The 26,175-nt window shown below is 40.6% G+C and overlaps 1 protein-coding gene across 1 annotated transcript in view; it reads left to right on the top strand.

The window, feature by feature from the left end:
- The window catches only part of LOC111152100 (leucine rich repeats and guanylate kinase domain containing), a 105,229-nt gene that overhangs the window by 14,896 nt on the left and 64,158 nt on the right, over nucleotides 1–26,175 (top strand). Inside the window, exons 5-9 of the mRNA XM_022510406.1 lie at nucleotides 2,863–2,944; nucleotides 12,741–12,865; nucleotides 17,990–18,133; nucleotides 23,418–23,498; nucleotides 25,115–25,201. Of these exons, the coding sequence (XP_022366114.1) occupies nucleotides 2,863–2,944; nucleotides 12,741–12,865; nucleotides 17,990–18,133; nucleotides 23,418–23,498; nucleotides 25,115–25,201 (519 nt within the window). The remainder of the gene's footprint in view (nucleotides 1–2,862; nucleotides 2,945–12,740; nucleotides 12,866–17,989; nucleotides 18,134–23,417; nucleotides 23,499–25,114; nucleotides 25,202–26,175) is intronic.

Below are 26,175 nucleotides of genomic sequence, written 5' to 3'. Positions count from 1 at the left end.
TCTTTTCTTTTCTTTTTTTAAGATTTTATTTATTTATTTGACAGAGAGAGGGAGATCACAAGCAGGCAGAGAGGCAGGCAGAGAGTAAGGGGGAAGCAGGCTCCCTGCTGAGCAGAGAGCCTGACTCGGGGCTCCATCCCAGGACTCTGGGATCATGACCGGAGCCGAAGGCAGCGGCTTAACCCACTGTGCCACCCAGGCGCCCCGAGACTGTGGTTTCTAACAGCCTTCCAAGGGATGCCACTGCTGGTGGTCCGTGGGCCACACTGAAGCAGACAGGTTAGAGATTCGTGGTTCCCAGACTCTTCTGCACGTTTCAGTCACGTGGGGACTTTGAAACACACCTGGATCTTCCTGCCAGAGAGTCTGATTCAAGAGGCCCAAGGTAAGGCCCGGGTGTGGAATTTTTTTAAAGGACCCCCCAGGTGGCTCTAATGTGCTGATGGATCTGAGAGCCGTCGAGTAGACAAATGTATTTCATTAAATATTTTTAGGATTGGACGTCAGTTGTTGCTTTTTATTATCTATTTTGTTTTATTTACAAACCAAATGAACTCAGATCCCAAGTAGTAGGGTTTGCACAAATAGGAAAATTGGTTTGAAATCAAAATCTGACATCACCCATACTGCTAGTGAGACGCTCTTTTAATTTTTCTTATGTTTACCCCGGTTTTTTTCTCAGTACTGGGGTAAAATTTTTTCTCCTTTGAAATTATACTTATTGCAAGGTGACATTCTTTTGTCCAAATAAGCCATACGAGGTGCCTATTTGTACTCAGCATGGGGCCCCGTGATCTCCAGGTGATCGGGAATTGTACTCTCCCATTCTGCTTTGTCCTAAGCCCCAGGGAAATGAGTCAAGGCAACCTTGTGAACCCTTCTCCTGGGAAAAACTTCCTTGGAATTTCTTCCATTCACCCTCCCCACCCTCTCCCCCAAGAAGGCTTCACCAATGAACAAAAACAATGCAGAAACCCTGTCTTTGAGGTTCTGAGCTCCCAGAGAGTTAAGAGCAAATCTATCGGTCCCTGTAGAGAAGTGCCTGCCAAGAGCCAGACTGCCCCGGGTGACGCGCTCCAAGCCCTTGTGAACTCTGCATCAGCCTGGGGGCCATGACCCAGGCCTGCTGGTGTTTTCAGGGCATTATCCTTAAGCAGTCCTCCCCGTAAAGCTGTGAGGCAGCTGGGATGGTCCCATTTCACAGATGAGGACTCCAGAGTAGAGAACGGGCAAATCACATATGTCATCTTTGCTGGGAGGTAGTAGGGTTGGGTTGGAACCCAAAGTCTGCCACCCAAAGCCCGTGTCTACCCAGGAAACCAGGCTTGTGTACCCTGTCCCACCCTCTCAGAAAGCTCTGCATCCTGTTCACTTATTATCTGTGAGCCTTGGGCCACCAGCCAGAGAAGGCTCACGTTTCCTGAACACAGGGGCCTGTTCTTACACATGCTCTGTATTTCCCAGAATGCTTTGCTCTTAGTAGATCCAGTAGGTTCATTTGGTGGCTGCGACTCCCTGCACGCCTCCGGGCCCAGTGGAACTCCTAGGGGGAGTCAGAGCACCCATCAGAAACCCTTTCCAGCCTCTCAGCACATCTGGTAACACAGGTGCCAGAGGGCACAGTATGGGCGTGTGGCCCAGAGAGGGCTAGAGTTAGAGAGGAGCAGACACGACTGTGGCACAAGAACAGAAGGTATTAATGGAAAAAGTGTCAATTATAAGTAAGCCTCGATCACTGGGTTGACTCCCGGTCCATCACGATTACGTGGAAGACCAAAGTGAATATGAAACTTCATTCGGTCACATCAGACTGAATGCTTTAGGTCAGCCGTGCTCTGTGTTTGACATAGTTGCAGTTTATATCGGCGTCAATCTTTGTGTTCCAATTGTTTGGGGTTTTTTGAACTAATAGTATTGTGTTTGCAGATTACTGTTTCTTCACATGGTTCACACACTTGCGTTTTACTGACAATGTGGTCCTGTTGCTAACTTGTAATCAACTTAATCTGTTTTCTTCTCTTGGCACTTGAGTTTTCAACATGTTTTTTAATATTTAAAGTTTTTAGTATTTAATACATTGATAAAGTATTCTTTGTACAGGGGGACCCTGTTTTAAAGAGCACTAGTGCTCATTAGAACATTGTTTCATAGTTTTCCAGAGAATTATTACATGTGCTCAGCAAGTTATCACTGTAGCATTTTTAAAAAGTTTTTTTTAAACCTTTTTGTTCATCTTTTGCTCATGGGTGAATATTAAAAGTTACTTAATGTTGTTTTTCTTTAGTCTCCTATTTTGGAGAAAGAACAACTCATGTTGCTGAAAAGGCTTTCCTAAAATAGTCCGTTTTGAGAAAGGGTGTTAAGTGGATGAGATGTAGCCTGAGGGATGAATAAGAAAGATTTTTCTGGCACTTGAGAAGTGACTCAGGAGAATATATTGAGAGAGGAGAAAAGGCAGAGAAAAGATGAACACGTGAGCTAAGTGAATGCCACTCGTGGGGCAGTAGAGAAAATGAAGGAAATGGTGGTAAAAGCGGAATTGTGGTGAATTCTGTGGGAAGATGAAGAAAGCCTGAAGTGATTGCCGGAAATGGAGAGAGGAACAGCAGGAATGGAAAGTGTTTGGGGGTGGGGGTGTCCCCACCGCGGCCAGGGCGGGGGACTCCTTCCCCCTGTCCCTCAGACTGAACAGACAAGGGTCCGGACAGAACATGATTAGATATGGGTGGCTGTGTTAGCCTTGGCATATTTTCAGTAATGGATTCTAACCCCACGGCCAGAAAGATCTTCTTATGCCAGAAATTATTGTGGTGAAGCAGACGAGAAATAAACTTTGACCTATTGTTCTCTTTTTCTCATCAGAATGTGGATTTTTCCTACAATCAAATTTCTGAAATGCGTGATTTGTCAGAATACCAGACTCTCACTAAACTAATTTTGGACAGTATCCTTTGAATGAATAAAGGGGAAATTTGGGTAATAGGCCTGCTAATAACTGTGTTCTTGGATGACTTGGAGTGGTACCAGATAAGCAATTTACTGGAGATGTGTGACTCATTTGAATGATTAAGAATTGATATTCACAAAATGAAGAAACATGTTTTATTTACCAAGGAGCAAGATCGTAAGTCAGAGCTTCCCAAGAGCGTCCTCCACCTGAAAAAGCTACATAAGACAGTCATTTTCTGATAAACATAGGCTTATTTTTAATTGACTCTTGAAATTTACTTGTGTCCTGCTTTATATAATAAGGTCAGTATCTGGAAATTCAGATATGACCAAAAGGAAAATAAGTGGGTTTTTGTTTGTTTGTTTGTTTGTTTTTATTTCCCAAAGAATTCATAGTAATTGCCCTTTAAATAGCAAGTTTCTCTTGTGTATTTATTTATTTATTTATTCCTCTGGCGTATTTAAAATATACTTTGTTTTTTAAAAAAAAAGCAAAACCAACCTCTTTTGATGAGCAGCCAACTTCAGGAACATATACACTACATGAGTCAGGTTCCCATGGAGAACCATCTACCTTGAAGTATGCACACACCAGCTTCAAGATCCTAAAGGGTTAATTGGGAATCTGTGAGTTTAATGAGCTGGAGTCTCTTGACACCAGAGACTGATGTTTTCTGGGTGCTAAGGGAGCAGTGTCTTCTCTTTCTCAGTATCTCTCTGCCCACCTGAGGATTTTTCCGGGTAGAGTGGGGAATGAATTGATTGCCCTTGGGTGCCTCATTCCAGAGACAGGGCATCAGTTAAAACACTACACTTGTAATGAGACTGAACATGTGGGGAGAACAGAAGGTATATCGTCTTGAGCGTGTATTTTATTGGGGAAAAGCGTTTTTCATATATGATGGGAAACTTCGAACATAGCGCCATGTTCTTTAGAACTGGTATGTGGAATGTGCCATTATTGGGCATTTAACTGGTGCTCTTGAAACGAGCAAGTTCTCCTAAATGTATCCTAATGAGAAAATGATCAAAATGAAAAGCTCTGAGGGCAAACTAAAAGTAGTACACGTTGGCAGCCCCTGTCTGTAGAACTTCTCACTTGATGCTTGACATCATACATACTGAATTTGCAAGGAGGTAGAGGCTGACCACCCAGAAGCCACCTGACTCAGAAATCCACTCAGACCACCTAGAAGAACACTGCTCAGGGAAGATTAATTATGTCAGCAACACCATTGCCTGGAATTTCTTAGAAATGCAGGCTCTGGGACTCTACCCCAGGCCCCTGGCATGAGAACCTGCATTTTTAACAAGACCCCTGGGTGATGGGAAATACACAGTAAAGCTTGAGAAGCACTGGTCTAGAAGTCAGCCATGCCGGAGACTCCTACCAGCCAGAAAGGAGGAGGGAGCATCCAGAGCTCCAGCTTAGGGCACCCTGAATGAGGGCGGTCACGTGGCAATCTGGGCTCTGCCTCCCAGAAAAATACTCTTCTGTGTATAGCATGGAACTGCCAGAGAAAACAACTCCACAGGATTTTGGACTCTAAACAGAGGGTGCGGTTTAAAACACGTCTATCATGGAAGACTTAAGTTCTACATAAATTTATTTTTCCGTGTGAAAAACTGTTACGACTTGTAAATGTCAAACACCATGAAGAAAACTAGGATTTTTGTTGTTTTTTTTTAACCTGACTTTAGATGTAGCAATTCAGTCTTCTCTCCAAAGTATAAAAAGCTGTCCTTATTACAGCAGAACCAATTGAAATTTAGAACATGGACACATAATTAAAATGTAAAATGGCAGCATTCCTCACCTGTGGTCTTTAAAATACAAACACAAGGAGGCAAAACAAGCTACCCTTCATAAACTCTTAATGAAACAAATTCTTAGCTTACTGTTTTGAATAGATAGTAGGCTCGTTTTTAAACAGTACTGAATATGCCTCTTGTTCTGTTTTAGAGTGTCATACATACTGCATATAATTATGTTATTAGATTAGATTTTTGAAAAGACTGAAAAGCTTTGCATAACAATTTTTAAACAACATTTTTATGCCAGTACATTTGAAAACCTAAATGAAATGGATAAATTCTTAGAAAAATGTGCTGATTTGGAAATAGAAACCCTGAGTAGTCCTGTATTTATAAATGCAATTCATATAAAGTAAATTAAAATGCTCATATAAAAAAACTCCCACCAGATCCAAATTTTTTTAATTTTTTTTAATTGAGGTTCTTTTTTTTTTTTTTTAAGATTTTATTTATTTGACAGACATCACAAGTAGGCAGAGAGGCAGACAGAGAGAGAGGAGGAAGCAGGCTCACCACTGAGCAGAGAGCCCGTCGCGGGGCTCGATCCCAGGACTCTGGGATCATGACTCGAGCGAAGGCAGAGGCTTTAACCCACTAAGCCACCCAGGTGCCCCCAGATCCAAACTTTTAAGAACAGGTCTTCTAATAATGAACAAAATCTTTCAAAGATTGAGAATAGAAGGCATATTCACAATCCATGCTAATGAGGTTACTTTGATATCCAAAAGCAGATAAGGAATGATAAGAGAAAGGAAAATGACAGACTCCTTTCACCCATGATCTAGATATAAAAATCCTAACTGTATATTGGCAAACTGAATCTGACAGTGTTTGAAAAAGTTAATACCATGACCAAGTTTGGTTTATCTCATGAATATTAGGATAGCTTAATATTAGAAGGTCAGTAAATGTCATTAACTATGTTAACCGATTAAGAGAAATAAACCATATGATCAGTAGGTTTAGAAACTCAATAGATAAAATTTTATAAAATCTAATTTACAATAAAAACTATTAGTAAACTAGTTATAGGGAATTTCCTCAACTTGAAAAGGTCTATAAAAATATTTGAAGCAGACTTTGTCCTAACTGGGGACATGTTCTAAAGGTTCTTTAAAATTGGAAACAAGACAAAGATCTCTACCATTGCCCCTTCTTCCATCACTGTTTTGGTGGTTTTAGCCAGCACTGTAAAAACCAGAGGAAAAAAACCTGGAAGTATAAAAATTGAAATGAGAAGATAAAAAGACTTTTTTTTTGTTGTTGCAAATGATATGATTGTCCATAGGGAATATCAAAAATAACTTGCAATGAACTACTAGAAATGATAGTTTTGAAAGCTCAACAAAGTAGTTGAATATGACTTCAATAAAAGGAAATCAATTGCATTTTTCTACATCACAAACAAGCAATTAGAAAGCACAACTTAAAACAGAGACCCCATTTACAAGAGCAATAAAAATGAATCTTATTAACAATAAGACCTGTGGGAGGAATCTAATAAAACTTTATCGAAGAGCAGTAAAGCCCTAACTAAAGAGAAATATATTCCATGTTCCCAGATAGGAAGATGGGAGAAGATGTATAAAAAGTGTTTTACAGAAAATGAATCCGATAAGTCTAGTAACATGACTAGATGTCAGCCTCATTTGTATTCAGAGAAATGCAGCCCAAGACCACATGAGATACTTATGTTACATCCATTCAAGTGACAACATTTAAGAAATCTAAAAATACCAAGTGTTGGAGAACATGTAAGTCAAGAGGATCTCTCTCTTTTTTTTTTTTTCCTTCCTTTGGGTATGAAATTAGTTCAACCACTTTGGAGAGCAATTTTATGCTCTTTTATAAAGTTGAACATCAAAATTCCCAGCACTTTCATTCCTACATATGGGAAGTTTAGCAGCGTGTTTCTGGAGGCTTGTATAAGAATGCTCATAGCAACACTGCTTGTCAGAGCAAAAAGTTGAAATAGCCCATACGCTCATTGATAAGAGAAAGCACAACTTATGTTATACTCATAATAACCTATCCTACGGTAGTGAAAATGAATGAAATGTATCTCCATGGAGCGGTAGGGATGCATCTTAATAAAACTAAATATAATTTTAGTATCAAACCAAAGGGGAAAAGGAGGAGGAAGTAGACAATTCAGCATGGTGGCCATCTCTGAGAGGGAGGCGTTGGATGCAACAGGAGGGGCGTTTGGAGGATGTCAGATACTGTTCGTGTTCTTCTTGGGCTGAAGGTGGGGTCCATTTCCAGAGTGTTCACTAGATTTTTAAAAATGAATATACACAGGCTGTGTATGGGCAAATGCTGTACCTATGTCTATTAAAAATGTTTTAAATCTGAAAATTATTATTTTCTTTGAAAATAGTTATTTACCAAGCTTCAAACTTGAGCTGTAAGAGAATCCCCGGGAGGGTTTGTTAAAAAACTTGCTGGCCTCCATCCTCAGAACTTCTGGTGGGGTAGGTCTGGGGTGGTACCTGAGAATTTGCATTTTTACAAGCTTCCAGATGGTGCCGATATTGCCCGTCTGAGGAGTGTACTTGAAGATCCCCAGCTTTAAGCTAGCCAGTCCTCTGTCGTACCTCGCAGGGCACGCTTTCCTAATCTGATGCCATTCCGTGTGTCCTTTTTAGGGGTTTGGTGGCTATCATTTTTGTGCTTTTTATGTTCAAGCTTTCCTTAGTGGATGAATACGTCTTTTCTATTTGAGGGGAACATGTGCACTTTTGTTTAAAATATAATTCAACAAAATTGTAATTAGCAGCGTTAAAGAGCACTTCTTTAAAAGAAATCCAAGTCCGTTAATTGATCTGGTTAATGCTGACATTGTGATTGTAGATTAAATTAGTGCCTCAAAGTGGACTGGTTTAAGAAATCAAGTTTTTGGTTTATCTTATGCTATTTTGTCGTTCCATTTGTGGCTAACTGATGATTAATTGATAATCATCCTAAATCACAAGCTGATAAACTTTATCAAGGATAAATCAAGAAAGAATATTCTTAAGAAAGAATGCTGTGTATTCTTTACCAGTAAGTATCGACAGATTGATTATTCTTTAGAATTTGTTAGATGATTATAGAACCATGGAGCTTTTAAAAAGTGATTCACAGAATTTTAAAATCCAGACCGGACTTTAGAGATGATCTACTACTAACTGTTCTTTTATGAAAGAGGAGCCTAAGACCCAGGGAGGCTCACTTACTGTCCAGGATCATTTGGTCAGTGGTTGCACCGAGATCTGTCCTCTAAATTCCAGTTTTCCCCATGGTGCAATTCATTGAGTCATAACTACTTTTATCACCTAGCCATTTAAAGTGTATGTGTGTTTCATTTTTTAGAGATTCACTCCTATAGTGAAGAACATTTTTCACTGGTAAGGTGATATAGATCTTTCAGGATTGGTTTTGATTAAAGCTATCATTGCGGTTCTCCCTACTAAGAGAATTGTGATGGATTTCCTACTTATTTCTCAGTAACTGTTTTTTCTACACCCGAACCATATTTTATGATTGTAGACAAACAAATAAGAGCGAATACGGAACTAGTGAATAATTCATGTCAAGCTCTGCAAACTGCTGACAGCATCACCAAGATGTAAAACTACATTGTGGGGCTCTTTCCTCGCTGTAAAGTTACGCTTATGTGCCTTTGGGTTCCGTCCCTCAGTTTCTGAGGACCTAAAGTTCCACCGTAAAAGATTTATTCACTGAAATGTAAAACTTTAGAGCTAGAATGCGGTATGATGATTTTGAGTTCTTTGAGTCTCCTTCTTCTGGTAGCCAGCGGCCTTTGAAAATTAAAATGTACTTAAGAGGGTTAACCCAGTAAGCTAATTCATTGTAATGGCTTAGTGACTTACCAGATTATATTTCTTCTTGTTGGAAAGTCCCAAGACCTATATGAAAGAATGCAAAAGAATAATGTTCAGAGGAAGGACAAGTAACATTTCATGCACGTTCTTAAAATAAGAAGATGAGAGATGAGGGAGATAAAGGTATTCCCGAAAGCGAGCTGTAAACTAAGAAATCTGTACGGACCACTCCTGCACACCGACCTTTATCATTACTCGTGGTCACAGATGATGTGACCTTGAGAGTGTGGAGGTGGGGGGTGGAGGTGGGGTGTTGGGCCATTGTAAAAAGTACTCTTCAGTCAAGAATGTGATTAATTTATAGAGACTGAAATTCCTTGACGTTTAAAGGGGAGTGAAGAGTTGGGAAATAGACAATTTTTCTGAAATGCGCTTATTTCTCAGCAGAGCTGTGCAGTCAGTTCCTCAAGCCTTTGCAACTTGAGGAACTTTGCAGCTTTGCCCCCCAGCTGCAGTGAGGCACCTGTATTCCTCTTCCCTTGGCCCTTGCGAGGCGAATTTCATAAAACCTGACTTGCTGTACTAGTCAAAGCTGGAGAGTGAAGCAGATGTACCGAGAGAACTGGGGTTAGCCTCGGATGTCTTGGAAAATTACTGCATACACAATAAACAAGCTTGCCTTGTCAATTCCCACTAGCTCTTGACAGTTTCAGAATTCCCAAGTCCTTGTTTTCTGATCCTTGCCCCCTTCCCATGGGAAGGCTTCCTGACTCAGTGCCCACAAGCATTTGTTTTACTCTTCCCCACTGAGCATCTTCATATCAGTTGGAGCAGAACTACCGGGACACTAGTGTGCCTGACATAGGACTTAAGAACTATTGCTTCCTGTGCTAACTGGAGGCAGATGGTCATTTGAAGTTTTCCTTGCCTAATTTTTCTTGCCAAAGATTGCCACTCTAAGGACATTTTATTTCATCTATAGCTGTGGGAGAGTTTAATCTCTGTTTCCCATATTTCACAGCCTTTCTTACAATCTGTATCAGCAAAGATCTGGTCTTCGTTCTGGTTTGAGAATGATTATTTAAACAGCCCAGAGGAAACAGAAGCAGAAAGAGTGTGGTTGTGAGCATGAACGCTTTGTAGAGCTCTCCTGGCAGGAGAGCTTTATGAAAGTATATTTGAGAATGCATATTTGATGACAAGCGAAACTATGCTTCCAAGGATCAAATCTGGAACCAATGGAGAAAAATTGGGAGTGTCTGGTTCATTTGGTAGTACTTTATCCTCACTGCTTCTGGTTTCCTAATTTATCTCTTTCTCTTGCCTACATCTTTTCAGAATAGATGCTGGCTTTCAATCTTCCATTTTGTGCTATTGGCCAACAGGTAGAGGATGTGATTCCTTGGCTTCCGGCGCTTTTAATGGGGTAATGATAACTGCCTTATAATTGTGAGGAATATTATAGCTTGTGAGCCTCATTCCAATGATTTTTTTTTCCATGATCAAACTTTCAGTTTTCATAGCAACCCATTGTTTGCTATTCCCACTCTACCAGTGAAAAATCAGAGCTGAGAGAAGTTAAGTCACATAATTAGTAACTAGTGGAGTTAGGAGATCTACAGAGAATTATGAGGGAAAATACCTGTTTTTGTGATACTTAATCATCTTTTCTTCCCCTTTAAAAAATTCTTTGATTCTATGATTAATGGAAGGAGATAGGTGGGAGGTTGGAAGTTGACCAGAAAAGGCTTCAAGGAAGAAATGGTCTGTCCAGAGTGGATATCAAGAATTGAAGTTGATGTGACAAATTTACAATTACAGCAGACCCTGCCAGGTTGCTTTCAAGTTGGCTCCGACATAAGGAACCCTCAGTCATAGGAAACAATGTGTTCCTCAGAACCCTTTAAAATGCTTGCTAAACTGATAGGTGAGGAATGGCGCCTTGAGTTGCATTCTCCTGATTAAGGGTGAAGCAGAGTCGCTTCTTACGTTTATTAGCCACTTGGGTTTGCTCTTGAGAATTTCCTCCCTGTACTCTTTCTCATTTTCTGTTGGGTGGTTCTGTCTTTACTCTTTCTTTGGATTGAGTTATTGTCATTCTTTATGTATTCTAGATAGTAATCCTTCATCTACTATTTCTGTTGCAAATATGTCCTCGCAGCCTGTCCTTTGTGAGTACTTAAGTAATTAAGAGCAACAGAAATAAGAATATGAGATTATCTTTCAAAATGAGATCATAAAGAAGTTGGTTTAATGTATATGTTAAAGAAAGAAAAGAAATGGAATTTGAAATTAAGTCCTGAGGAATGGGCAGGGTTTAGGAAGGGTAGGAAAGCAGTATGATAAAAAAGACACTGCTAAGTAAGAAAGTCCTTGGTACATTCCAGAACTGCTAAGAAGACTGACCTGGCAGAATTAGGCAATTCTCACTGGGTTATAACGGAGATGAAACTGGAGAAATAGGCTTTGTGTAAAGTCAGGGGCTTCCGATGCCAGAGTGAGGAATTTGGAATTTGTCCTGTGAGAATTTTTTGATTGAAACATGATATTTAATCAATATTTTGAAAAAAATTAACCTGACTACAGAGTGTCAGGTGATTTGAGGCAAGAAGAAATGGACGTTAGATGCACCCATAGGTGCTAAAGCTGAATTAAGTTGGCAGTGGAGTGATCTGAGAGGAAGGGAATAATTAAAGAGATGTTTTTTTTTTTAAAGATTTTATTTAATTATTTGTCAGAGAGAGAGAGAGGGAGAGAGAGCAAGCACAGGCAGACAGAATGGCAGGCAGAGGCAGAGGGAGAAGCAGGCTCCCTGATGAGCAAGGAGCCCGATGTGGGACTCGATCCCAGGACGCTGGGATCATGACCTGAGCCGAAGGCAGCTGCTTAACCAACTGAGCCACCCAGGCGTCCCTAAAGAGATGTTTTAAAGCAAAAAAATGCCAACTCTTGCTGATTGATTGGATGCCCTGCAGATTACAAATGGCTGAGAGAACCGTGATGTCTTAAGTTACTTGGGAAGGAAAATGAGTTGTGGTGCGCAAATGATACTAAATCCTGAAAATTTGCTGAAGAGATTGAGACCGGAGAGAGGGGGATAGAATTGGTGACTTTGGGACTGCAATTTTAGGTGAGTCTAAGGATAGAACACAGAAGCAATTTAAATTTTAAAATGACTAGAAACTTAACGTGAGGAAATGAAGACGGAATTTAGGTCTCATTTATTTATTTATTTATTTGACAGACAGAGATCACAAGTAGGCAGAGAGGCAGGCAGAGAGAGGAGGAAGCAGGCTCCCTGCCGAGGAGAGAGCCTGATGCGGGGCTCGATCCCAGGACCCTGAGATCATGACCTGAGCCGAAGTCAGATGGTTTAACCCACTGAGCCACCCAGGCGCCCCAGGCCTTATTTATTTTAAAGGGAGAAGAGAAACCAACAGAGACAGAAAAGGCTGCTCTTCTCTGTGTCCGGGTATTGGTTCTTTACCACCTGTCTGCCACCGGGGACATCTCCCAGGCTGTTCCCCTGGTTCTGAGGATGACAAAGCTGAAGTCCCGACTGGGGGAGAGCACGGGAGTTTCTTGTGGAAACCATTAAGGAACCGAGGAAAATCACTGTCAAGGAGGCAGCTTCTGAAGCACCCTGAGATGTTTCTCCTCACTGATGAAATGAGTCACTAAGAATGCAGAATGCAACTGAGCATGCTCAAAAGCTGTGTCTTTAAAATAATTTAAGCAGTGCCAGTATTAACTTTTTTTTTGGTATTAACTTCTATAATGAAAAAAATATATTTCAAGATTTAGTGTTCATCCTGTATTGGCATGTATTAGTGCTTTATTAATGCTGTTGTTTGATTTTTCTAATGATGATCTGACACTGTTTTTTTTCTTCAAGATGTTTTTTCTTTTTAAAGATTTTATTTGAGAGAGAGCGTGTGTGCACAAGTCGGGGGTGGAGGGCGAGAAGGGAGAGGGAAAAGCAGACTCGGTGCTGAGTGTGGAGCCCGATGTGGGGCCCAATCTCGTAATTCTGAAATCATGATCTGAGCCAAAATCAAGAGTCGGATGCTTAACCGACTGAGCCACCTGGGCGCCCCTCTTCCGAATGTTTCTCATAACATTTTCCTTAAACATAGTCACGGTGTATAGACAACGAGATAGAGGAGATCAGTGGGCTAGAGCTGTGTAGTGGCCTAACGCACCTGAGTCTGGCCAAGAACAAGATCACATCAATTAACGGCTTAGGCATGCTGCCAATCAAGATCCTTTGTCTGGTGAGTCTAACCAAAAGTTACTTTTTTTTTTTTTTAAAGATTTTATTTATTTATTTGAGAGAGAGACAGTGAGAGAGAGCATGAGCGAGGAGAAGGTCAGAGGGAGAAGCAGACTCCCCATGGAGCTGAGAGCCCGATGTGGGACTTGATCCCGGGACCCCGGGATCATGACCTGAGCGGAAGGCAGTCGTCCAACCAACTGAGCCACCCAGGCGTCCCACTTTTTTTTTTTTTTTAAGATTTTATTTATTTGCCAGAGAGAGAGTGCAAGCAGGGGGAGCAGCAGGCAGAGGGAGAGGGAGAAGCAGGCTCCCTGCTGAACGGAGAGCCTGATGCAGGACTTGATCCCAGGATCCCCGGATCATGACCCGAGCTGAAGGCAGATGCTTAACCATCTGAGCCACCCAGGTGCCCCCAAAAGTTATTCTTGATGGAAAGTACTAGTTAATGTTTTAGCAAGTGTATGAATGATAATTGAATGAAAATCAGGATTTTTCTTTTTTTTTTTTTTTTTAAAGATTTTTTTAATTTATTCATTTGACAGATAGAGATCACAAGTAGGTAGAGAGACAGGCAGAGAGAGAGGAGGAAGCAGGCTCCCCGCTGAGCAGAGAGCCCGATGCGGGGCTCGATCCCAGGACCCTGGGATCATGACCTGAGCCGAAGGCAGAGGCTTTAACCCACTGAGCCACCCAGGCGCCCCGAAAATCAGGATTTTTCAAGATGAAGAACTGATTCCTTCATGAAAGTTTTTGTCTTCCATTTTGTTTGCTCCTTTCAGTGCCGTATATGTGTAGGATCAGTATTTCCTGCTGTAGTAAAGTGATTTTCTAATTTGGCATCCAAATTCAATTTTTTAAAGGATTGACATTTTACACTGAAAAAGAAGAGAATACTTTTAACAACTATTGAAAATACATTTCATAATGTCTCACTGATGAAATAACACTTAAGCATATTTAAGCATAATATTTAGTGCTATTTACACGTTATTGTTCTCAAATGAACCATAAGATGTTATCTGAATTTTGGCAGTGCTTTTATATTAATATATGCTAGTTTCCCATTTTAGAAAACCAAAATTGATGCTGAGACTAAAGGAGCAATTCCAATCAGAAACTTGAAATTTTTTTTTTTTAAAGATTTTATTTATTTATTTGTCAGAGAGAGAGAGGGAGAGCGAGCGAGCACAGGCAGACAGAATGGCAGGCAGAGGCAGAGGAAGAAGCAGGCTCCCTGACGAGCAAGGAGCCCGATGTGGGACTCGATCCCAGGACGCTGGGATCATGACCTGAGCCGAAGGCAGCTGCTTAACCAACTGAGCCACCCAGGCATCCCAGAAACTTGAAATTTTTAAATTTTTTTCCCATAGAACTTTTCTTAAGCTCTGACATGCACTGTGACTATGAATAAACATGCAGATAATTTATCAAAAAGTCAGCAGAATTATAATAGTTCTAAAGATATATACAGTGTTTTTGAAATAACAGATTAGCTCACTAATTTAAAAGCTGATGATATAGTTGTGGATTATTCAAGATTCTTCGTCCTTTCCTCCTCTCTCCTACGTCTTACCCTTGGATGGCTTTGCTGTTTTTTATTATATCCGTCACAAGGTGGGCAGGGAGGATTTTAAGCCACAAGGCTGGTAGCTTATTAATTTCTTATGTGAACTATCCCATGGGAGATTGTTGAACTGCTCTTTGAAATGACATCTTGGGGTTATCTGCAGATTTATGACATTTCTAATAGACTATTCCTGTCTTATTTAAACTACAGATAGCGGAAGGTTGGCTAGTATTCATTTTTCTCTCTCTGAGCTTGGAACACTTTTTCAAGAGACTTCACTCCTCACGGCGAGTTAGGTGAGGGCAAAGTATTGGTTCCAGTACCAAGGATGGACTGGAGGCGTGGAGAGGTCTCATAATGTTCCTAAGGTTTCATGTTTTCTGTCCACCAGCGCATGTTAGCAAAACATAAAAAGAAAATGAATTTGTTACGTTGGTGGGCAAATTTAAAAATTATAAAAGAAAGTCACATTCAAAAAATGATAATTTAAAGGAGTACTGGCAATGTGTACTACTCCAATGGTACCTCATTAGAACCTTATCCTTCTCTTTACATCTCTTTGTACTGGCGCTCCCATTAACTTTAAGTGGAGCATGGTATGTGGAAAGAGATAGGGGGGTGTGCTTAGAGGCAGGAGAACTGAACTCATGATTAAGAAGATTAACACATAGGGGCACCTGGGTGGCTCAGTGGGTTAAACCTCTGCCTTCGGCTCGGGTCATGATCTCAGGGTTCTGGGATCGAGCCCCGCATCAGGCTCTGCTCGGTGGGAAGCCTGCTTCTCCCTCTCTCTCTCTTCCTGCCTTTCTGCCTACTTGTGATCTCTCTCTCTCTGTCAAATAAATAAAATCTTTAAAAAAAAAAAAAGAAGATTAACACATAGCACTTTTATCCCAAGAGTTTATTTCAATAATTAAACAAGTAATCCATGTTGATTGTCCCATCTCACGCAGCTTTTAGAAAAAGCATAAAAGACATATTTTTTCTACAAATAAATTTGGGGGATTGTTCCCAGTCCCTGCCCCAGTCACCCAAGATGAATCAGAAAATATGGACCATGGCATCATTCATTTTCCCTTAAAATTTTTGAGAAGAGTAAGGGTTTCTTTCACAAATGTTAATGAAATATGTAAGATAAAATGATACACATTTGTTTCAACAGTTAATGCTCTTATGTTTTAGTTTGTGGAATTAGAAAACCAACTGCTTTACTACTGCAAATAATTCATTTTACATTTTTTAAGAGAAAAAAGAATAATTCGCTATACAAACCAGTTAATTCTCTACCATCAGCTTTTACAGTAAATGGAAGGGGATAATGTGGGTCACTCATGGGCTTTTCTGTCAACTGCTGCTTTGAGCAAGGGAGGACAATACATTCCACACTTTAAAATTCATTTTGTCTTACTAAGAGCCGTTTATATTTTCCTTTCCGAATTGGGGAGATGAATAATATTTCTCATTTCATCTGTTTAAGAAAATAGCTTTGCTCTAAAGGCCTCCTTTTCCCTGCTAATCATGATTTTACAAAAAAGAAAAGAAGAAAAGAACTCGCTGAAACTGGATGTCCACTCTGAGGGGCAATGTGCCCGTTTTTCAGCATCAGATAAAGGGTTTGACTAGATAACTTTCAACTCAGAAATTCTGTGATTCTGAGTATCTCCCCATTCTGCCTTCCTTTATGAACATAGGCTAACTAATTAAACGTTTCTATGCCTCACTCTACTCTTATGCATCTACCACTTTGAAAGCCAGCAGAGACGCTGTAAAGATTTATTACAGTCTGTCTTCCATAGTTTTAACACTTCAAAGTCCTTTGGGAAGAACTGTATTGTATATAAATTTTACATGTGGGCATATTTTAAATAGGATATTGAGGTCTTATTTCAATAAGTTAAATTAGTATAGATATTATGTTAACTTTAGTGCAGTTTTTTCTTTTCCTTTCCTATTACACTTTTTAGAACTTTTCTGAACTCTGAATAGTAGGAAATTCGACTTAACTTAGGCAAATGGGGGTTATGAGTATTTTTCCCTTCTGATTATGGAATTGTTCAAACATATATTTAAAAAAGGGAATAGTTTAATGAACCCCCATGTATTATCACCCAGCTTTGTAAATTACCAACATTCTAGTAATATATTTTAAAGAGCCACAGAATTAAACTAATTACTACAAATCTTGCTCATTACTGAAGTGAAATCTTAAGAAAGATAGGATGAAAATGAGCTCTTGCTATTACAATGTACCAGGAATCATATATCAGGAAAAATACTGTAGATGGAAGAGCATGTGTAATTTAATTTTTCAGTTAAGTGCTTATTAAAAGTATTAAAAGTTTAAAGATGGGCATTTTATGTCATTAATTGAAACCTCAAAATTGTCTTTATGATTCCCAACTAAAACTGAAAGTGTAAATTTACTGTGACATGTTCTTACACTTTGAGGCTAAGAAACCCAAGGAACTGTATGTTGGAAAACGCACAAGAAAATGCAGATTATTGTGGCCACTGTCATTTCTGGTTATGGTCCGCGGGGGTTGGGAAAGAGAATCTCTGAATCTTTGTTTTATGCTCATTGTCTGAGAAGATGCTTATATGTGAATTATTGAAGAACACAGTTATCTATTGTTGAATAACAAGCCATCCCAAGTGTAGTGCATGGAGAAATATTACTCGTTAACCATGGTTTTGGCCAGCCGTTCTGCAATCTGAGCTGGGTTCAGCAGGGTGGTTCTTCTGCTGCTCTTGCTTCATTCAGCTGGCAGACTCGCTGGGGGCTGCGCTCAGCAGGGATGCTGGAATGGCTGGATTTTTCCTCTCTTTAGTGTCAGGGCCCCTTTCCGTGTGACCTCCTCTTCTCCATGCGATCTCTCCAAAAATCCTCTCCTAATAGCTAGAGTCCTTACATGGCAGCGCAGGGCTCCAAGACACAAGAAGGGAAACTACCAGGCCTTCTTAATTCTTAGACTTGGAACTGGCATACTTCTGCCATATTCTTTTGCTTAAGGGAAGTCGTAGGTCTGGCCTAGATTCCAGAGGAGGAACCTGCAGAAGAACATGAATAATTCAAGCCATGAATCAGACTACCACGGCCATCGTGATATGAAGTGATTATATTTAGAATGTTCCTAAAAACCAAGCATTTGTGGTAGTCACACTATTTGAGTGGTGTAACACGATGGAGCTGAAAGACTTGGATTAAATGTTTCTGAAGGTAAACATGGAGTCATGCTGTCTTCAGGCTTTTGGTAAACAATGTTAAAAGCTTATACTACCTAGCTTCTGTCTGTCCTACTGATTCGAACATTCATCTTGCATGAACTTTAGTGAAAATATGACATTCTGATTCTTCCAGCTGAAATACTGGGATTTCTTTCTGGGGTGTTCATATATGTGTTTAGGGAGGTGGTTGGTGGAAATGGGAGGGGGCAGGGGAACAAGAATGGCTTGTTGATTTTGGGAGATTTGGGCAGTATCCAGAATGAAAACTTGGCCTTATACTTTTTCCTACTAGAAGCTTTTAAGATATTGAATGTATTTTACCAATTGTAGAGCAGTAACAGGATTGAGAAGATCACGGGTTTGGAGGACCTAAAAGCCTTGCAGATCGTGGATCTGTCCCACAATCAGATCAGCAGCCTCCAGGGCTTGGAGAACCATGACTTCCTGGAGGTGATCAATCTGGAAGATAATAAGGTAATGTTACACGTCATCTGTCCTGGTTTCAGTGTCCACATAAGAGGACATATTAGGATCCATTATTAGTTTCTCCAGGGCTCTTATTTGAAATGCCAGCTTAGAATTATTCTAGAAAATCTCCAGGAGCAATAGTTGCAGAAGGACTGTTTTGTTTGTAATTAATGCGATTCTTAATTTTTGAAAATTTGATGATTCCTGATACATTGTTTTAAGGGTTTAATCTGCAATCGAGTGGACATGATTTTCTGAAGTAGATGTGTTCATGTAAAGTTTTGTATAGAAAGGTGACCTTGGGAGTATCTGAAGTGTCAGAGCAGGGAAATGAGAAACATGAGAAGAGCCTCAGGCTGGTATTGCCTGTGACTGTCATTTAAGGAGAAGAGGCATAGTCCAATATTCTGTTGGTAACAATAGTGTATGTTCCTAATCTGTAGGAGTTGGGGATTGGATAGACTCAAATTTTCCATATCTGGCTTAAAACAAACTTTGTTTCACAAATTATAAAAATTGGCATTCACTCTTATTATACATTATTTTCAGTGAAGTGTTTGGGCTTGTAATCATGGTTTATTGATGACTTAAGCAATAATGTCTACAATACAATTTTATTCTGAGTACTTTGTCACATTTTTTGGAAAGACATCGTAAGGAAGTTGACTATTTCTTCCTGAAAATGCAAACTTTGGCCCTGAAAGAGGCATGGGTCTTACCTGGGGGCAGATGTGGTGCTGTGGAGACCTTTCTCTGTTCAGGTACGATGGTACTTATCAGTTATGTCTGATGACTCTTTTTCCAATGAACTTGCATCACCTGTTCGTCTAAACATCAAGAAAAGGCCATCTTTAGGTCTGGGACTTTTAATCATAGATAAAGTAGACTTTTAATCACAGACAAAACTCTTAGTCCTTATTTTGACTTGATTTGTATATTAAATTGTTTTGTCAACTTCTAAAGTTCATTTAACTTTTGTTCCCTGTGCCACGTGTCTTATGGAGTCAGCATAGTCTCTATTTCATACAGGTTTAGTGTCCTTTCGTGAAATTACCATGAAAATGGTTCTCACCTGTATCCAGGGAGTATTGAAAAGGTGAAATGCATTCATTGAATCCCAACTGAATGCATCTCAGAAGTCAGGGGAAGGAATAATGATTCATGTTAGTAATAGTAATAATTGCAATCAGAGGATCATCTAGAGATATTTGCTGAGTACCCGTGCACATGGCACTGTTCTAAGCGCTTCACATCCTTTGTCCCATTTAATCCTCATTATATCCCTACTATTGTCATATTTTCTGGATGAGGAAACTGGGGCACAGAAAGGTTAAGTGTGACATGCCCAAAATTCTACGCCTAGCAAAGAGCAGAGCCAGGACGCAAATGTAGGATGGTTTGCCTCCAGACTCAGTGTTCTCAAAGCTGAAGCATAGTACAGTAAATGAAATGCTGGTGACTCTTCCTTCAGGAAAGCCTAGAGTATAATGCTCTACAAGAGTGCTTTCTTTCTTTTCTTTTCCTTTTTTTTTTAAAGATTTTATTTATTTATTTGACAGAGAGAGCACAAGTAGGCAGAGAGGCAGGCAGAGAGAGAGGAGTAAAGCAGGTTCCCTGCTGAGCAGAGAGCCAGATGCGGGGCTCGATCCCAGGACCCTGAGATCATGACCTGAGCTGAAGGCAGAAGCTTTAACCCACTGAGGCACCCAGGCACCCCCAAGAGTGCTTTCTGATAGAAATATAATGCAAGCCATAACTGTGAGCCATATATACAATTTTAAGTTTTCTAGTAGCCACAATAAAAAAGTAAGAAGAAATATGTGAAAATAATTGTAATAATATCTTGTATTTAGCCCAATACATCCAAAATATCATCATGTCAACATGTAATATACAAAAAAAAAAAAAAATCATTGATGAGGAGCTTTATAACCTCTTGCCCATGCTAAGCTTTTGACATCTGATGTGTATTTTGTACTTAAGGCACATTTCAGTTCATCCTAGCCATACTCCACCTGTGGCTAGTAACTGCCATACTGGATAGTGCTGCTCTAGAAAGACCTCATGAATAAATATATCATTTTCTTCCATTTCAAGAGGCATTTCAAGTTACATTTGAAAACGTTTAAGGGGGAAAAAAAAGTATCATTAAGTGAGTAAAGGAGTTTATAAATTTCAAATGTTCAGGAGACTCTATTAAAGAAAAAGTGGCCATGTGTCCCAAAGCAGGGAATCCTTTGGGAACAATTGAGTCTGTAACAATAACATAATTCCCTGGCTTCCCAGTGGGCAGGTTGGGGAGCAACCAACAGTAGTTTGAAATGTTCTTCATGCCTTGCACAGATTTCCTTAGAGGTTTCCCCAGTACTACTGAGAATACCATGTCAGGGATGGAAAGTTTGTCATTTTTACAGAAACATAACTTAGCTGTTGCTCCTCATGATTAATTCGATGTTTTATCATTTGTACTTCCGTCAGTATTATTTACTTGCTTTTCGTGGCTGGCACATGGCTGTACCCTCACACGAACATTTCATCATCTCTTTTAAGTTCCTCTGCAAATATTTCCCATCGTTGGGTGATTTGGGGGCCCTTATCACTCTCTATAGTCCTTGTTTGCATGGATGTCATTTCTGCCATTTAAAACTTATCTCCCAAATGTTAACTCTATGATAACCTCAGGCCTTTCTTCTAGAAACAAGACATTGGTTGGGGAGTTACTCAGAGAACACTGTTTTCCTTCTTCTTTTTTTTTTTTAAGATTTTATTTATTTGACAGACAAGAGATCACAAGTAGGCAGAGAGGCAGGCAGAGAGAGAGGAGGAAGCAGGCTCCCCGCTGAGCAGAGAGCCCGATGCGGGGCTCGATCCCAGGACTCTGGGATCATGACCTGAGCCGAAGGCAGAGGCTTTAACCCACTAGGCCACCCAGGCGCCCCTGTTTTCCTTCTTTTAGTGTCATTATTTCACAAATCAATCAGCCAATCAGTCAAAGAAAAAAGCCCTCACAGGGGGCTTTAAGTGTGGATGCTGGGGCTGGGAGAGCAGAGCCTAGGAGGAAACAGTGAAATGAGTCAACTAAACTGCTCTCCCTAGGAATTTCAAGTTGACAAGCTGCTAGGGGTTGGGAGTAACCCCTAGTGGCAGAGGAGGTTTGAGAAGAGGGGCATCTGGAATCTGGGGATCAGCTCTGCTGGTGTGACATGGCTCAAGGCCCTCCAGGAATAGAACCTTTCCGGCGATGTCTCACTTCAAGTCATTTGGGGCGCTGTACCCCTACACCTACTGTAACGAATAGTTTGTGAGGCACACAGCCCTGGGTTTGGCATTTGAGAAGAAGACATGAGGATGGGTCTGCTGTAGGGTGAGGTCTTCAGGAGAGGGACCAAGGGCACAGTCAGGACAACCGGTATCTGTGGAGTGTGGCTAATTCAGCAGGCGTAGGATCTTGAAGCCGGGCTAGCGCATACGTGCTTTGCTCTCCCCTTAACACTCTCTTCCTACCTTTGAAAGAGCTAGTGGGAAGGGAACTGGATCCCTCTCATGTGACTCTCAAAAGACCAGATGATCCCAGCTGACATGTTCTAATTTTATGTAGTCCGTGATCATGCTATTCATGTTGTTTGCAACATTTCAAGATCTTTCCATGTCAGTTATCAGAGATATCTCTACCCTTCTAAAGGGTGCATAGTGTTCCTATTATGGGACTGTGCTATGACTCATTTAATCACCTAATGGTGGGGTTATTCAGAATTGAGGAATTTTTAAACTTTTACTAAAAATGCTGGGCCCAGTGTTCTTTATCTAATGTTTGCCGGTCTGATGATCTCTTCAGTGCAAACCTCTTGAGGAAGGGGTCACTGGTTCATAGCTTATGTACACGTAACCCATTAGCTTGCCTCTTAGGAAAAACATGCCAGTTTCCACGCTCACCAGCAGTGTGTGCCAGGGCACATGGCCAGGACTTAGTGGTGAGACATGCTCATTGCAGGAAAACATCCCCCTTCTCGCATCTGTGTTGGGTCCAAGCACAGGGGCTGTACGCTAGAGGAAAATCAGCCCGCTGCTCTGACCAAGCAGTGTGAACCTAGTTGACTATTCCACGTTCCTGAATCACACGGTATTTAAAAAATAATCCTTTTATCATGCAGAGGATCTAAATGTCACTCTAATGGATATAACCATTGTGTTGAAAGAGCTGTGTCTGATAGCATAGCATTGCTATAAGCAGATAAATGCTTATTAATAAGCATCTAGAACGAATGCAGGTTCGATATGATGACTCAGAATTTACCTTTTATATTACGTCTTTGAAAATGGCATCCCTTGAACATAGTGCATATGTCCTTCCCCTGATTTAGCTCTGGGAGTAGTTCAATTTGAGCTGTGTTTTGTGTTTGGATAACTCCGGGATTATTGGTCACTACCTTTGGAGAGTGTTCACAACGCAAGCAGGAATGACCTGGGGAGAAATAGAAATGATGTGATTATTAATTTTTTTGCAAAAGTTTAATAGCCACATTTGAAATAAAATTATAATTATGCTAACTACAGGAAATTTAAGTAAAACCGTTTGTGTTTAGCAGGAAATTCAGGCATTCTGCAACCCAAGCTTTCTCCTTGGTCAAATTAAGGAACTGACCAGCAACTTTTTTTCATTTTTTTAAAGTTGTGAAACATAACCTACACAGAAAAGAGTATAAAACATAAGGATACGGTGTAAACAAAAAATTGTAAGGCGAACACCCACATCAAGAACTGTGTCATATCATTTCTGTTTTTATCTTTCCTTAAAATAATTACCTGTTGTTGAAAAAACAATAGAGCTACGCATGCACACGTAGTAAGAAGTCTTCACCAGTCCCAAACAGCCAGGTTAGCAGAGGCAGTGCTGGGGAGGGAGACTGGGGAGCAGGAGGGTTAGGAAGGATTAGGGCCTAGGAGAGAGAACCACGGAGCCCCCACCTGCGTTTTTTGTCCTATTTCTCTGATTCTGCATATTAAGTTATCTCTGCCTTAAAATAAATATGGCTGAGAGGAGGATCAGCTCACTGTTCTTTAAACAGGAAAAAAGAAAACATGGCTGTGTGTGTTCCCATTTAGTGAGGCGGCACGCGGTCGTTCCTGTGCTCTGCGATCTGAATACTCCTTAGAAGGCTGGGCTACGCAACAGAGCAGTTTCTAAAAGAAGTTGACGTTAGAAGATCCAAGTCAGCTCCTTTCACAGAACTTTGTATTATGGGTTGCACAGTTAGTCTACTGATAATACTTTGTTTCTTTGATTAAACAGATTGCCGAGCTGGGTGAAATAGAATACATTGAAAATCTACCTCTCCTCCGGGTTCTCAATTTTCTAAGAAATCCAATTCAGGTGAGAGAGAGAATATGTGGGGAGAGGGGGTGAGGACCTTCTTGGAATTCTTCAAGAGGTACTTTTGATAAGGAGCATCAGGGATGTGATGCCCCGTGTTTACCTTCACTCTCCATCTCTAAGGAAACAATTAGGAGGTTTAGGCAAAGGAGAAGCTGTTGGTGCCCTAGGCCACAGTGGAGCCTGGAGTGCCCTGTCTGGGGCTGGGGGAGGGGCCTGGGGAGGGTTGGGGGGGGCGTCACGTGTGACTCATCCCAGCTGGTAATAAAAATCACCTGACGCAGCCACTGACCCTGGAGCAATGTCCTTTTATGTCATAGAAGACACCATGCTGGAGGTGTAGACAGACACTGGTTCCTGTGGTGTACGAGGGGAAAGGTCTCAGATCTCTATAGTAATTGGTCTGGATATAGCTGGGGAAATTGGTGGTGTTGGAAAAACGATTATAGAAAGAAATACTCTATTTCCTATGGATTGTTCACCTCTGGTATTCAAAAATCCACTGTTAAGCCTCTGTCTTTCCTACCCTTGATAGTTTCTCTCTCCTGGCTTCTGTCCCTCCCTCTTTTTCCATTTGTCCTTCATTCCATTTTGCTACCTATACCCTTCCCTTCCCTTTCCAGAGACTCTTGAATTTAAATGTACCTCTGAGTACCTTTTTCTGTGTGTGTAACTTGAGGAACATGTCTGGCCAACAAAAAGAAAAAAAAAAAAAAGAGCACAAGCAAAAATGAAAAACAAGATTAAAAAATAAATCCAGTCCTTGGTATGGGAATAGTGGCCGCCACCTTAAAAGCATTTCTGGTAAGAAAGGAGCAGGACTTACAAAGCAGCCACCAACCTCCCTCCCCCTTCCAGTTTTAGAGCCATGGGGAGTGTTTGCGCATGCGCATAAATAAATACCACAAACCCTTTCACGGGCATTAGCTCACTTATATACACAACTCGCCCATCAAAGGACAAAAAGGATACTTTGTATGTTCATTTCATGTAATTTCTTATCTATAAATGCATCACCCACTAATACCTTTCTCTTCAAAGATGTTTCTTAATACAAAACTTTAATTCTATTTCTAAAAGCCAGATAATCCTAACATGGCAGCTAGTTGGGAGTTGGGAGTAAGAATTTGTTCTATAAATGAATAATATTTATTGTAAAATAAATTCCAAACAGTACAAGTTCAAAATAATACAAAATAATACTAAACAAATGACAAAGTCGTCATAAATAATGTTCATTATTTGCAATAATGAACCTCTTTGGAGCTAGAGGACAGGATTTGAATCCCTGGCCACAGAATCTAAGGTGAAATGCTTCACCACTGAGGCTTGGTTAGTTTCTCTTTAGAAATGAGGATGGTCATACCCGTCCTGCTTATGTCACAGGGAGATTAACAAGATCACACGTTTGAAGAGCTTTGTAAAGCTACAAGGCACAGTCTGCATGTGAGTTAATATGAGAGGACTAGTGATCATGAAAGTGTAGACACCTTGAGGGTGTGTGTGTGTGTGTCGACAGGGTAGAACTGAAACACCTACTTGTGGGAGTAGCATGCTAGCGCTTGCTCACGTGGGAAAGGAAGGCAACTGAATATTCCTCTTCATATTTTAACAAGGAAAAATCTGAATATTGGTTCTTCGTGATTTTTATGCTCCTACGATTAACAGAATTAGACCAGAAGAAAATTAAAGTGGAAGAAAAGGTATGTAATCATATTATTCCATGTGTTTGAGAGTTAGTGTGCTCAAGGGCTTTGCTGCCTGCCACGGGACCAATGTAATCAGTAAGAGGCGCACATGACAATGTGGGAAGTAATGGCTTATTTAGGGAGTGGTTCCTTACTCTGTCTTAACCCCCAGCAAAGCTGAGCATCAGCACCAATGCGGCGAAGGTGCTGCTCTTGCACAGTCAACAGGCCAGCAGTAGGGACGGAAGCCGCGCTCCACGGCTCCAGGCAGCAGCACGATGGCAGTCTGTTAATTTTGGATAACTACCATTCCTGGAGGGTGTGTGATTCTGTCTATGTTGTTCTAAACACTCATTTAATAATGAAATTTATTATTATGTCATTCTACATATATAATCAAAAGGTACTCAGATCAGTCTCCTGGTATTTTAAACCCTTAATTCTGCTCTTTAAATTCATGATCCCCCTGGACACACAGTTCCAGAGTGATGGGACCTGACACGCTAGAACCTGCCTCCCTGCTACCATACCGGGGTGGGACTTTGTCTTGCTTTAGTGAGTGGTGACAGCCGAAATCTCCATTAACGAAGGATTTCTCACACTAAATGCAAAGTTGAGGTGAGCATGAAAACAGTTATAAGCATGTAGAGCAGCCGATATTCTGCTTCATACTTCCCTCTTGGAAATTGCGGTTAAAAATAGTTACGGATGTTAGTGCCTTGTTATTCTCAAACTCAGAGGCACTTCCTAGATTTCTCTTTCTCTTTAATGTTTTGTGAAGGGAGTGCAGTTCAAAAGCCTGCATTAAGTAAAGGTGGGGTACACGAGGATCATGGATGTAGAGGGGTGGCAAGGACATTCAGTTAGAGAAGTCTGTGTTGCGAGAGAAAGACCCCTATCTTTGAACACAGGAAGCTCTGCTGAAAGAGGAGGAGGTTTGGGTAGAATTTGAGATAATTGGAATGGCTCCTGGTGAGATGACATGAGGA

The sequence above is a fragment of the Enhydra lutris genome, unplaced genomic scaffold (genome assembly GCF_002288905.1).
Source record: "Enhydra lutris kenyoni isolate GAN:26980312 unplaced genomic scaffold, ASM228890v2 scaffoldscaffold27, whole genome shotgun sequence".
NCBI classification, from domain to species: Eukaryota; Metazoa; Chordata; class Mammalia; order Carnivora; family Mustelidae; genus Enhydra; species Enhydra lutris.
This window is presented reverse-complemented; position numbering and strand designations above follow the sequence as displayed.